General features: G+C 44.1%; 1 protein-coding gene across 1 annotated transcript in view; it reads left to right on the forward strand.

Moving 5' to 3' along the window:
- Positions 1-1767: 1767 nt before the first annotated feature.
- CUL5 (cullin 5) overlaps positions 1768-14825 on the forward strand; it is a gene marked incomplete at both ends in the record, with an annotated part of 28090 nt that continues 15032 nt past the window's right edge. The window contains 5 exons of the mRNA XM_079549073.1: positions 1768-1791; positions 7672-7781; positions 10151-10250; positions 11510-11686; positions 14414-14555. Of these exons, the coding sequence (XP_079405199.1) occupies positions 1768-1791; positions 7672-7781; positions 10151-10250; positions 11510-11686; positions 14414-14555 (553 nt within the window). The remainder of the gene's footprint in view (positions 1792-7671; positions 7782-10150; positions 10251-11509; positions 11687-14413; positions 14556-14825) is intronic.

The following is a 14825-nucleotide window of genomic DNA, read 5'->3' on the forward strand; positions in this document are numbered from 1 at the left end:
GTGGTGATCTCAATGCTCCCTGCAGCCCCCTGAGCTGGGGAAGCAGAGGGAGGTGTAGGGCTCTGCTTCTGAGAGCACAGAGCTGCACCAGGGGAGGTTCAGACAGGGCAATAGGAAAAAAAGACCACTGTGAGAGTGGTCAAACACTGGAACATGCTCAGAATGGTTTGGGTTAGAAGAAACCTTCAAGCCCATCCAGTTCAACCCCCCACCATGGGCTGGTTGCCGCCCAGCAGCTGAGGCTGCCCATGGTCCCATTCAACCTGGCACTGAGCACCTGCAGGGATGAGGCACCCGCAGCTCTCTGGTCAGCCTGTGTCAGTGCCTCACCATACTCTGAGTAAAGAATTTCTTCTGACAGTTAACCTAAATCTCTCCTTTTTTTAGTTTAAAGCCATTCCCTCTTATTCTATTGCTATTGCTATCCTCCCATGCGAAAAGTCAGTCTTCCTCCCACATATGAGCTCCCTTCAAGTACTGGAAGGCCGCAATGAGGTCTCCCCGGAGCCCTCTCTTCTCCAAGCTAAACAAACCCAAATCCCTCAACTTTGCTTCACAGGAGAGGTGCTCCAGCCCTCTGCTCATCTCTGTGGCTCTCCTCTGGACCCGATCCATCAGGTCCACATCTTTCCTGTACCGAGTCCTCCAACGCCCAGGAGTAGTATTCCAGATGGGGCCTCACAAGGACAGAGTAGAGAAGGACAGTCCCCCCCCCCTCTCCTGCTGCCAACCCTCTGCTGATGCAGCCCAGGATGCTGGTGGCCTTCTGGGCTGTGAGCACACACTGCTGGATCATGTGCAGCTTTTTGTCCACCGGGATCCCCAAGTCCTCCACAGAGCTGCTGTCAATGAGTACTTTCCCAATCTGTACTCCTAACTGGGATGTCCCCAGTCCAGGTGCAGCACTTTGCACTTGGCCTTGTTGACGTCATTGTAGGTCAACTTCTCAAGCCTGTCCAGTTCTCTTTCCAACTTCTGCTAGGTGGAGAGGAACAACATCAGCCGCACTTCGGCTCAGCGGGGCTACAACCATCCAAGCACCCGCCTCTGTGCACGGTGGGTGGGTGCTGCTGCACATGGTGTGCTGGTGGCAGGGCTGAGACGACAGGAATCCCAAGGCCAGAGGAAAATTGAAATGCTTTCCTTAAGACACGTTTTGGATGAAGGATACCTTTTTAAACAGAAAACTAAAATGATGCCTTCTATAGCCACACGCTGAAAAACCCCACCCAGAAGGTGCCTAAAACCACACGTGTCTTATCGAACAGAAAAACCGTGAAGTCAAAAGCGTTCACGAAGAAAGGCGACCACCCCCACCGAGCGCCTTCAGGTCGGGCTGCGCTCGAGGGGGGCGGCGGCGGCCGCCAGGGGGCGCTGCAGGCGGAGCTCCCGCCCGGGCCTCCCTCCGCGCTTGGCGGCGGGGCCGGCTCGGCGGCGCCGCATCATGTGGGCCGGCCCCTTCCATGGAGCCGGGGCTGCTGCCGAGCGCCTCCTGGGCGGACGCCGCCATGAGGCTCTGAGGGGCGGCTGCGTGCGGAGGAGCCAGCCGGTCGCGCCGCCGAGCGCTCCGAGCACGGTGCCGGTCTCGCCTCCGGGCAGGGGAACCCGGAGCCGCGGCCGCTGCTACTGCTGCCGCCGCCGCGGGTCGGGCCGGGCGGGCGGGCGGCCCGCGGCCATGTAAAGCGGCGGCGGCCGGGGGAGAGCCGAGCCGAGTCCAGCCCGGGGAGAGGAGCCGCCGTCGGCGGGGAGGCCCCGCGGGGGGAGATCATGGCGACGTCTAATCTCTTAAAGGTGAGAGCGGGGCCCGCGCGCGGGGTGAGGCGGCCGGGGCCGGGCTCCGGGGCCGCCCCGCACCGGCCGGGCCTGCGGGAGGTGGCACGGGCAGGCCGCGGCGCTGCGCCCCGGGCGAGGGGGCGGCCCGGGCCCGGCCTCGGCTGTGCGGCTGCAGGCTCGGCGTGCGGCCCGGCCGGCCGTGGCCTCCCGCTCACGTCTCACACAGCCGCGCGGGGACCCCGCTTCGCGCTGCCGGACTGGGTCGGGCCTTTGTTTATTTCGGGGAACCCCGCGGTGCGGGAAAAGAGTTGTGAGTTGAACAAAGAGTTGGGGAACGCCTTCGCCGCGAGCAGGTGTCGGCGGTCGGGTTGTCGGCGCGTTCTGGCGTTTTCTTTTTTGCTAACCGCGCTTTGCTGCGAAGGAAAAACTCCTCGAGGCCTTTAATCGGCTCTGCTGTGGGCTCAGATGTTCGCAGGCTCCTTCCCGGTGTTTGGTGGCAGATGTCAGTCACCCCGAAGAGAGCCAAGTTTGCGCAGAAGTTGTGGCTGTGACGGGCCGTGGCCCGGCCAGGGGCTGCGCCTCCTGAGTGTGCGGTGTGCGCGGGGACTCGGCCCTTTGTGGCCTCCAGGGCTGTGCCAGCGTGCCCGGAGCCGGCCTGCCCCGCACAGCTGCTGCTGGTGTGCTTTGGGACGCCGGCCTGATCGGGGTATGAGGCCTTCAGAAGGCTGCCAGGTTTGGTTACTTGTATCAGGTAGCAGTATAAAATGGACGTATACGTGTGGCCAGTTCTGTGTGTTATACTTCAATGTGGTTCTGAAGAGGTGCTACTTGCATTTCAGCTACCAGACCTATGCTGCGTGTATGGGTTTGCCCTGAAGCTGTTCTGAGACACTCAGTGAGAAGGAAAAAGAAATAATCAATAACCTCATGTCTTCCTTGTGTCCAAAAAAGGTTTCACTTCTAAAAATAAGCACGCAAGCATACACACATGCTCATATATATAAAAAGCTATTGAAATTGACATGTAGTTAAAATGAATCTTCATTCACAGAATGGCCAGGTTTGGAAGGGACCTCAAGGACCATGAATCTCCAACCCCCCTGCCCACAGGCAGGGCCACCACCCTTCCCGTTTAATACTAGACCAGGCTCCCAGGGCCCCATCCAATCTGGCCTTGAACACCTCCAGGGACGGGGCATTCACAACCTGTCTGGGCAGCCTGTTCCAGCACCTCACCACTCTCTCTCTGTAAAGAACTTCCCCCTCACATCCAACCTAAATCTTCCCTTCCTTGTTCAATTACCTTTTCTCCCCCTCCTGCACCCCCCTCACCCCCCCCCCCCCCCCCCCCCATAACTGGTTATCTAGATATTAAAGCTGGTAAGACTGAACTAAAAATCTCAAATGGAAGAATTCAGGTCTGCTGGAGAAAAGCTTCGTGTCCCACTCACAGCTATAGAGACAAAATGGGATTTCTTTAGGAGAGCATTGTTTTAGAGCTTGGACAAAGCTCAGGCAATTCTGCTTGTTATTGCTTTAGTCCACTGCTTTGCAGTACTTCTGAGGATCTCAGGAAAGGCCAACGTGTGCTCTGACAAGACATGGCTGTATAGCTTATTGTAGCTAGAAGAAACAGGCCTGTGAGATCTGTCAGCATTCCTCTTCAGCCGTTTTGAAAGGATAAGTGTACAGTAAGAGCAAATAAAGTCAAAGGCCTTGCTTTTGTGAGATGGCTTTCACTGATCTGAAGCCGTTTTGTTGGTGTAGTGGCATCTCTGCAGTTGGCCTTTAAATCATTAGCATTTTAAATGGACAGAAAGATACACGTGCACAGTGTGTTTCTGGAAAAATGCTACATAGGTGTTTAGAGCACCTGGCAGTATTTTCTAAGCCATATATCTTACTAATTAGGGAGTTTTCTAAAGACAATGAACTATGACCGCTACCTCGTGAAAGAGAAGGTCATACAGTGATTTGGCTTTATTCATAATGACACACTAAACCAATAAGATAATTGTGACTAGATAAGGGCTTTTGTTCCCCAGCCGTGATGCTCAGTGTGCTCCCATTGCAGCGAGCTGTTGATTGCAGGTTTTTGCCGATTGACAGTGCCTTATGCTGATGAAATGCAATTCAGAAGAAAGCACTGTCCTCTGCATAGTAAAAACATACAAGATTTTTTGGCATTAAAAGCAAAACAACAAAGCCCTAACAGTAATCAGACCCATGTCAGGTTTAGGTGGGTCTCAGTTTCGCTAGGATAAACAGGAACTGAGAGTTTTCTGTTTTTCCCCGTCTTGTCTCAACCTTCTGCATACTTGAGAAAATGAAGTGAAATACTCCTTTCTCATTCTACTAATGAATCCTGGCTGAATCAATGCCTGATAGCCTCTCTTCACTTCACAGGGCATCACTTCAGCTGTGCTGGTGCAGCTTTCATAATTGCGAAAGGTAAATTAATTTCTCAGGGCATGTGTTGGAGTGTCCGCTGTTGGCTTTGCAGTGACGATTTGTGATGTGAAGGCACACGGGTTTCTCTGCAGCTCCTGGAACACAAAGCGGCTCAGCTTATCACAGTGCAGAGGAAACCTGTAGCTGTAGCCACGTGAGCTGGTCTCCATGCTTCTGTAGGCCTTATTGGAGCTGCTGGAGGTGGCAGCAAATGCAGAAGTTGGTGCAAGCAAGTTGAATTGCAGTCTGAGCCTGGTGTTAGGGGGGAAGCAGCAAAGCAAATAGCAGGTTTGCTGTAGACTTAAGAACCATGATCTACCTTTCGTTTGTTTCAGCTGTGTTTTGTGGGTCTTATTGCTATGCCACTTAAAAATGGAAGCATTTCTGCAGTTTTCTAGTTATTCAATGTAAAGAAAATATCTCCAGATATGTTTAGTTTATCCTGCCTATTTCCAATTAGAGCAGCTTGTGGTGAATGCTGCATTCCACTCAGTTACGCAGCAGAGCTTTCCCCACGGCTGTCTTTCTGCTTTGTGTAGTGACTTTGCTATGATCATCTCACTGATATATAGAGCTGCCAGAAGCAGAGAGCAATCAGAATGGGAATTCTCCTGCTTATTGTAGGCTAGGACCTCATCTGTCTTACCTCATCCCTTTTGAATTAGCCTTAATACAGTGTCTGAAAACAGCTCAGTAGTAAAAGCACAGACATATTGAAGTGTGCTCAGTGATGGAGGATGCTGCTTTTTCACAGTACTGTACAGTGCATCTGGTGGAGATCAGAACTGCAATTTTGTGTGGCCTAAACTAGTAAATGTACACAGTAAAAAGCACTGGGTGGCCGAGTGAATGTTTCAAAGTACAGAGGGACAGCAGCATGGAGGCTGCTGGGACCTGCCTGGCCTGGGAGCCTCGCTCTCCCCCATCCCCAGGCTGGCTCCTGGTGCGTTCCACGTTTATTTAGGCTCTCACTCTGTACTCCGTGCCTCCTCCTGCTGTGATTCTCTTCACCTTGCTTGCAGTTATGGAGAGGAGATTTGTGTTATGCAGTAGGACCCAAGTCAGGAGAGCTGTTGGTGCACCTGCTCTGTTTGCATTATTTGTGTTATTTTACTAATTCTATGTAATATCTACCAACACGGTCTGGAAAATTTTTTGCCTGCCATTGTGAAATGTTGCATATAAGTGTTTATTCAGTGAAGAGAGGAATAGGAAGAGTAAAGCTGTAGTGTATTTCAATATATAGTAGTGACATTGTATACTTTTCAAGTGAAGTTGTGTTAAAATGGAGCTTTAAATCTCCCTGAGTACATGTAGCGAAGTGACTTTTGAAACGCATTAAATTTTAAACTCCAGGAGTGGTCATGGAGCCAGGGTATGGCCATCAGTCCTCATTTGTGCTTTCAGAGAAGTGTGTGTGGTGTAACTTTTAGTTAGAGGTGCCGCTTGCCTTCCTGCTTACCCTCCCTTGGAGCTGTGGCTCCAGGCTGGGCTGGATGGGGCTGTGAGCAGCCTGGTGTAGAAGGAAGTGTCCCTGCCTGTGCAGGGCTTGGTACTGTGTGGTCCCTGAGGTCCCTTCCAACCCAAACCATTCTATGATTCTTAGTGTGTGCTGGGAAGTTGGGGTATAAATGTCACAGATAGTGCTTCATGGAAACAAAGGTTTTCTTCATCCATGTTTTATAGTGAAATGCTGGCAAAGGTATAGCATTCATTTTTATTCTTTTGTCTTCTGCTGTGTTCAGGGCTGAAATGCAGCACAAGCTTTTTACCTCTAGCAGAAAACATATGGGATCTGAAGCTTTGCTCCAAAGGGAAACTTTGGAGGAAGCTGGTTTTACTCATTTGATAATGCCTTTTCTGGAACTTGTAACTCTACAGCAGCTCATCTTTCAAGTTTTTTAACCCGCAAAGGGGGACTGGGAACAGAAATGTCTGCAGGAAGAAGCTAATCGCTTTCTGAGGAATAGGGAAGATGAGAGAAAGCCATCAAAGTTTGGGAAGTAATTGTAAAGCCAGGCCTATCTGGGGCAGCGTGTGTTCTGTTCTTGGGTGTTCAAAGATGAGGCACTCAAGTTATTTTTTTTTTACAGGAGAAGATACCAGTGGGCAAAACCGTCTCTCTGAATTTCACAAGCAGTGTACAATATTTTCTTATGTGTTGAAAGGATTCTGAACTTGGACAGGGGCTGCTTGCTTGAGACTCTTGTTCTGAAGCCATTGCAGTGGCGACATGGTGCTGCTAGAGTTACTGTGGTGCCTGCTGCACTTCTATCATGTAAAGCCGAGACATGGGAGCTGCAGGGGACACAGGTTCTGAACTGTGCTCATTCTGAATATTAAACAACAAATGTATTTTTAAATTTCCATGTACATGTTATTCAGAAGGAGATGACTTCAAGAATGTGGCATGCTGCTTGTGCTTATTTCTCTGAAGGGCTGCTAGTGGAGAACAGTGTGCTTGTCAGAATTTCAAATAGTTGGACTGTATTATGTGCTGTGTTTGAAGTGAATTGTGTCACATGTAGTATGACTAGCCAAGACAATGACCTGTTCAAAAGCAGACTTAGCAGTGGAGATAACCAACAGTCTCCTGTCACAGCTCCCAACCAACTCATTTTTTTAATTGCAGATTTTCTTTTTAAGATGTGGAGCAGTAAGCAAATAAGTTTACAATGTGTGCAGTGAAACTCGTTTCTCTCTTAAAGTGGTTTTGTTCTGTTTTTCCAGTAATGGCAGTCTGCCTGTATACTACAGTGAGAGAGGTTTTTTGGGACAGTCAGAATGAGATGGGAGCTCTTGGATTCGTTAGCTTTCCTCTTCAATGATATAGCGAGTTTGAAAAAATTCACCTGGGATTAGATTTTTTTGGCATGAATTATTCTTAATTGCACCATCTGTAATGTTGGCTAATTGCCTGGGGGCAGTTAAGCCATAGGAGGGGGCTGTGATACAGCAGCTCCTACGTTCCTCTGCTTCCCTCTTTGTGCTGTTCATACCAGATGCCCAGTAGAGAAGAAGATACGTGGCAGCACCCACAGGTACTCCTGGTTCCTCGCTGCTGCATTGGTTGCAGTCATTTATTCCAGCCAGGTTTGCAGCTGTGCCTCGTGGCTGTTGTTGTGTATCTTGGCTGCAGCGGTGCAGCTGAGTGGCACTCATGTTGTCCATGTATAACTGCTCTCACAGGTGAAGGACATTTTCCAGAACATGTTGTGTTGTGCGGTGCGTTAAGGCAGAAGCTGGTTAGCTGCTTCTGCTGCTTTTGGAAATAATAGTTACTGCAAAAAGCTTTGTTCAGCTGTGGGGTTGTTGCTTAAATGCCAGGTTGCCTGAGATAGCTCTGACAGGAAGGTAGTTTTGTGCTAACCATGGAAACTGCAGTTCTTAAAGGTAATTCCTATAATAATTTATTTTACTAACAGTACATTACTTTCTTCCTTTTAGAATAAAGGTTCGCTTCAATTTGAAGACAAATGGGATTTCATGCGCCCTATCGTTCTGAAACTTCTTCGTCAGGAGTCCGTCACGAAACAGCAGTGGTTTGATCTGTTCTCGTAAGTACTTCAGCATTCTGCATCCTTCTCTGCAGTAGGGCTATCTGTGGTTCTGCTGATAGAGAAGTCAGACCGTGCCGGTGGCATGGGAGCACACGGGACAGAAGTGCTAGCTTACACTTTATTAGGTGTGCCTACTTCAGAATAAATGTACAGAAGTACTGTTTTATTGAGATTCAGATCTTTGCAGATAAGGTGGAGGAAGAACAGCAGAAATTTGCCTTCAGCCAACAGTAGTAAATAAGCCTTCTACCTGCTCACAAAGGTTTTGTTAGAGAGACATTGTTGTTTGCTGCTTGGACAGTAGGTTCTCGAGGGCAGTTCATTATTCTGATTTAAATGCTTTTCTTCTAAAGTAACTTAAAAATGCTACTGAAGTAAAAGGATAATGCAGATAAACTGGTATAATTTGAATAATTGAATTGAATAATTGAACATATAGCATTTTTCAGACATTGTTTGCATCACTGTACTTTCTAAAAATCTGAGAGAAGCGGATTGCTCTCTCGAGGTAAAAACATCATTGCATTTTCCTCCCTCCAAAAATCCTGAATTTACTTCCTGTTGCTGATTTCTTTTTTTCTTGAAATACATCATGTCACCTTTGTCAGCGTAGTAAGGAGGTGAGTTATAACCTACATATCAAAAGTTTATTTAAAATTGTCTTGGTCTCAACATGGAGTTGTTTTCCCTCAAATGCTTCAGTTGCTTAGTGCTGCACTTTCTTCTTCTGCTTTTTAAAATCACTCACTAAATTTTGTTTAATTTGAAATGATTTGTCTTCCAGACTGCATCTTTATTGCTCTTTTCAGTAAGAACAGTGCAGTGATTCTTCTTAGAGCCATCTTACTGCACCTGTCATGCTTTTCTGCCAACCAAACAGAAAGGTAGTTTATCATGCAATGAGTTTTAATATCTCATGATGTCACAGCCATAGGAGTTGCCAGAAACATGGCGTAGTTAAGTTACAAATTCAGTCCTGAATCATTGCTTTCATTTTTTTTAATAATTAGGTCAGTAATTCTACATGAGTATTGAAATTTTTCCTTTATTATTTTGCTGGTTTGCTGAAATGTTGGATCATACTTAAGTGCCTTTATGGCAAAAATAAGTATATTGAAGGAAAAGAGCCTGCTCTTCTAGGTTTCTATTTTTGGACAGTGATTTTGTTAAGCTTTTTAAGAAAAGTATGGAAGATGTGTCTTCTGCCTGAGCTTTGTGTATGATCTTCCAGCACTGCTTTTTACTTTGGTTATGAACTGATGGCATTCTAAGTTCATTAACACTTTTTGTCTGTGAAATCTATGTAAGTCCCACAGGTTAGCTAGACCTTTGTAAATTCTTGGCCGGCACTCTTGTTCTGTGTAAAAGGAGCTTTTTATCGTGCATTTTGTGTTTTCAGTTTCAGACATTTTGTCTTTTCAGTTAAACTAATAAAGTTGCTTTTGTATTGGAATAGCTGTGTTGAATTAATAGGAACAAAGCCATCCTGTAGATTATGTAGTTTCTTACCTGCAAAGGCTTGGCCTTGTTACTGAAAGGAGGAAGAAAATACAGAGGGAGGTAATGAGTTTAAAAAAGCTTGGTAGGCCGCATTATATATGATGCTATAGTTGAGGAGTGCAACTTGCCTTTTTTAGTCTTTAATATAAAAAGGAAATAGAAGTTAAGTTACGCTTGTTGAACTGTCAGCTAGGAAGAACAGGAATGTGTTTGAATGTTGATTGAAATTGATTAGCAGCGTTTTGCTTTGTGATGCTACTTGGGAGCTTTTCTGCAGTTGAGCTGCACTTTAACGTGCTTCCACTGTCATGAAATGTTTGTGATCTTACTAAACCAGTTAAATCTTGAAATTACCCGATCTCAAATCTCTCAAAAGCAAGGTTGGTTTCCTTTGCAGTGGAAGGATGTTGTAGTGCGTGGATCGTGGAACTCTGAGTGGATGCTGCATCTTAGAGTATGTAGAATGACTGTGGGCTGAGTAGCAGTGCTTCTGTTGGCACGTAATTTCCATCTTTGTCAAAGAAAAGCTTTAAAAAGTTGTCCTTAATGCAGTGGGATTATTGGATAGGTGGTGGAAGCAGAATTGACTTCTACGTGTTCTTTAAATCTCCTTCAGCACAATCCTTTCCTAGGCAGGTTGCTGTTACTGCTTCCTGTGCTTTCTTAAAGCTTCAGTTTCTTCTCCAAACACATTTTCCTGTTTGTGTTGTGCAGTCTAACCACTTATTTTTTTTTTTTAAGTGATAAACAAAATGCATATTTTTTTTCTTCTTGTATATGCTAAAATTATGACTGCTTCTGCCTCGTACATCAGAGAATTAGGGTTTGAGTGATGGTTACTAAAAGGTGAATAAATTGTTTTCTAGAGACGTGCATGCAGTTTGCCTGTGGGATGACAAAGGTCCAGCAAAAATCCATCAGGCTCTGAAGGAAGACATCCTTGATTTTATTAAGCAAGCACAAGCAGTAAGTTCTTAATATTTCATGACTTCTATTCGTATTATTAGAAAAAAATTACCCAACAGTTCTGACTTTCTTTGGATCTAAATGCATTTCTTTTTTGCCTGAAATGCTGTGATATTCCAGAGATTGTAATTACTATGTGAACTTCTCTTGAAAAACAGAAGACAGCCTTAAGCACTTGCTGTGGCTCATTGTTTCATTGTAGGCAGTGTTGTTTTTTTTAAAGCACTATTTTTGTTTGTCCAGCAGTACTTATGGAATTTTCTTCCACTTGAACATTTCTTGAGGCAAAATTTACTATAAGAAATTACTGCCTGGAAAATACTTTTTGTCTGGCTTCAGTGGTGTGCTGATGTATTCATCAATGGCTTTAAAATACATCCAGTGTATGGCACATTAGAAACATCTGTTCTGTTGGCTCAGCAAGATTTGCTGTCTAGTTTTATGGACTCCCCACAAATAATCAAAGTCATCAGTAGATTCAAGGGAAGCTTCTGTTTTTAAAATGTGTAGCAAAAGATGCAGCAAGATTTTTTTTCTTAATTTTATAATTACTACTTTAATAAATTACATTATAAAGGCTTGTGAAGAAGAAAAATGTCTTTAAAATCTTTCTTTAGTGAAGAGATTTGCACCACTGCAGCTTTGTTCAAAGGAAAGCAATTTCTTATGCTTGAAGCCTTATATACATATTGATTTCTTTTATTTCAGTCCCTTCAGCTTGCTAGCACGCATGCATAAATGCTGTGCTGAGCTGGGCCTTCAGTATGGTCTGTGTGAGCTGTTGTTCTAGAGGCATTGCTTTAGGCCTTATGATAGGCATTGTACTGTGCTCCCAGGCATTACTAAAATATACAAGTTAACTAGCTGTCTGGGCCTAATGAGAGCCTTGTAAATGCATTAAATTAAACTTTACTGCTCTGCATAATATAACACAATTCTTACAGGTTGGTGCCCTTCTGTCGGTGTAGTTGTGCTAATACAGGCCAATAGGGCCAAAGGTTTTAAGTTTTTTGGCTCGCAAATGGCTTAACAGAAAGTGGTTCGGTTGGGAACGTACTGACAGCTCCACTGCTGTCACCTTTTACTGTTTAGAGAAGGTCCATGTGCCACGGGTTGATAACCGCCGCTCTGAACTAATTGGCACTTACGTATGTAGACATTCTGCTGTAACTTTTATTTTGTATTTTCAGTATAAGCAAAGTCAATGTACCTTTGTTTGTCTGTTTATAAATTACCTCCTCTTCTTTCCCTGCCTCCAGAGAGTGCTGAGTCATCAAGATGATACAGCTTTGCTAAAAGCATACATAGTGGAGTGGCGCAAGTTCTTCACACAGTGTGATATTTTGCCCAAGCCGTTTTGTCAGTTAGAGATCACTTTAATGGGCAAACAGGGCAGCAACAAGAAATCTAATGTAGAAGACAGCATTGTCCGAAAGGTAAGTGATAGGTGTTCAAGAGTTCTGCTGCACGCTCTGTTCTGCCTTGGATAAGGCTAGGAAAGGTGCTCTGTACTGAAGATGAAATTGCACCAAGGGTGTTACGCGATGTATCGCTTTGCTTCGAGTATGAGGGTCAAAACAAGTGTGAGACTTTCATTTTCATCTCTGTGGCAACTTAATTCTTGTTTTGCTTTGGCTTTGTTCAAGTGATTAAAACAGCTTATTAGGGTTATTAAAGTTTTTGTTTGATAGATTTATTAATTTTTTAATGTTATAAATTGTTTGTTTGTTTTTTAATTTAAATCCCAGTGGAGGGGCAATTGTAAACTCACCCCTACTCTTTATATACTTGCATATGTTATATAGTATACTCACCTCCATTTACACAAGTGCGTCGTTTCTACCCCTAGTTTATTTCCCTAGGGCAGGATCTTAACTGGGGTACATCTCTGTCTTTTATAGATGAACACTGTCATCTCAAGTTAAATACAGCTGTTGATCTCAAAGTCTCCTGTATTTCCTACAGGCTGTCAGTCACATCAGTAAAAGTTTTGTACAGGCAAAATCTTATTTCATACATCGTTTCATGTTGAAGAGGTCAGGGAATGTGGTGATCAGTTGAGGCGTATTGGCTTGAAACTAAAAGAGGGGAGATTTAGATTTCATATTGGGAAGCACAGGCTGCCTAGAGAGCGGTAGATGCCCCATCCCTGGAGGTGGTGGAGGCCAGGTGGATGACACTCTTAGCAGCCTGGTCTGGTGGAAAGTGTCCTTGCCCACGGGAGGAACTAGGTTGTCTTTTTGGTTGGTTCCAACACAAACCATTCTCTGGCTCTAAATCAGAATGGTAAGGAATGTGTAGGGGTTTTGAGTGCAGAGCTCTTAGTGTTCTGAGTCCCATAAATAAATGTCCTTGAAGTTGCTTTTATCTTTTACTGCAAGAAAAACAAAGCGTATCAGTTGTAGAGTGGTAAGTTCTTCAGTTTAATGTCATTTGTTATCTTTTTCCATCACAGAAAGTATAGATAGCGAAATGCAGTTTCGTTAACAGTCTTTTGGTATTGAAGATCATTTTAACTTTCCTGATATGGACAGGAAGAATAAATGAGCTCAAATGGGCTACCTGGGGTGACTTTTTTTTCCCAACCACTTGTTGTGACATGTAACCTGCTTTAGAAGGAAAAGAAGCAGGAACAGCAACAGAGAGAAATCACCACCTCAAGTTACCTTGTTTGTTTTGAGTGTTTGTTAGAAAAAGCATGTGATCTCAGTAGGCTCTCCAAGATGTGGCAGACTTGAACTCTGCTGTATGGCAGGAGACTAAGAAATGAAAGAAAAGGCGAGGTGGGGCAGGGCAAATAATAAAATACTGGTGACTACCAGTTCAGATACTGTTCAGGACTGAAACTGATGTCTGTCTCTCACATGCAGTTCAGTTAAGTCCATGTCATGATTGAGTCATCAAAACCCAGTCTCCAAACTATCTTATTTCATACTTACTGCTGAAAGCAATTACCTGGCATCATTTCCCATAAGTTTCTACAAAGCACCTTTGAAAACTTTTCCCATTCTTGGAAAGTTCTTTATGTACTCACACAGAACAATCTGCATATTTTGCTTCAAATATCTCCATCAAATTATTTTCTATCCACAATGTCTAAAAACAGCTTGACCATGACAAAGCTGTGCCTTTGACGTTGGTTGACATTCTCCCTGTTTTCTTCTCTGTTACTCATTTCAGCTCTTGTAAACCCATTCTGTGATCATACAGTGCAACTATAACATGTGTATTAATGATGTTAAGATAATGAAAAAGTAATTGAGGAAGCATAATCAAATACAGCTTTGTTTTTCAAGCATTGCAATGTTTTAAGCCATACAGATTGAAATGCAAGTTTAGCTGAAATTGAGAAAATAGAGAATTTAGAATAAAGAAAGGCCGCCTTAACTCTCTGAAAAGGATATCTGCCTTGCTGTGTTAAAATCTAAAAGGTACAAAGCAGGAATGGAGGCCCATGTAATCTTACCATTCACTTTGCCTTATAGCAGTATCAAGTCTTCCTAATCTCATTTTCTGTAAGCTTGTTTACAACTGTGAGGCAAAGTTTAAATCTGTATATTTCACAATTCAAACCTCCTTTCCACTGTCAGTGCAGTGTCATTGGTGTGCTTAAAGAGCATTCAGAGTAGTTATTGCCATGTTTGAAGATACATGATGAATATACTTTGCTTGCATGTTGAACGTTCATGTTGGAGAAATGCAATCCAAAAACATCTTTTCTTTTTTTTTTCCTTTATGTAAGTGCCATGTTGAGTTGTAGTTGTTGTGGAGACTGAGCCAGCCAAATGCTCAACTGTGTTTGACTCAAAGGTACCCCTAGGATTGCAACTCCTGACACATCCCAGTGCTGGGAACGATACTTGGCTGATTGTTCAAAACTGTAAAATACAGAAATAGCACTATAGAAGTTATACAGGAAAAATACAGAATGATACAATATCTGAATCAAATGATCGCTGCATCCCCTCGCTGTCCAGTTTATAAAGTAAGCTTAGCATATAAGCTGAATATTACCTCTGTGACATGGAAGAGCAAGTTGTTATATAACCTGAAAACTGCATTCTCATTTGCTTTATTTCTGTTTGATATCTTGTATTTCTTTGTACAAACTCAGATCTGCATGCACCTTTCTGACAGGATTTTTTTTTCTTCCTAACATGCAGCTCATGCTGGATACATGGAATGAATCCATATTTTCAAATATAAAAAATAGACTTCAGGACAGTGCAATGAAGTTAGTTCATGCTGAAAGACTAGGAGAAGCTTTTGACTCTCAGCTTGTTATTGGAGTTCGAGAATCATATGGTATGTCTTGCACGTGATCTCTTTTGCCTCCTTACTAAAGTAAATGAATTTTTCATTGTAGAAGTTGGCAGATGTGCTGGTAGGGTTGGAATGGTTATCCCAGTGTTTTGTTTGGATTTTGTCATTATTGATATGAGATACCAATTAAATTATGTTCAAGGTATCTTTAACTTCTAAGTGATTTTGCTATGTATCATTTTCTGTAAAAATCAGTATCTTTAAGGAGCAAACTGCTTGATGTTTCAAGGTTGCAGAAATAACCTTACACCA

This window comes from Tetrao urogallus (assembly GCF_951394365.1).
Source record: "Tetrao urogallus genome assembly, chromosome: 1".
NCBI lineage: Eukaryota > Metazoa > Chordata > Aves > Galliformes > Phasianidae > Tetrao > Tetrao urogallus.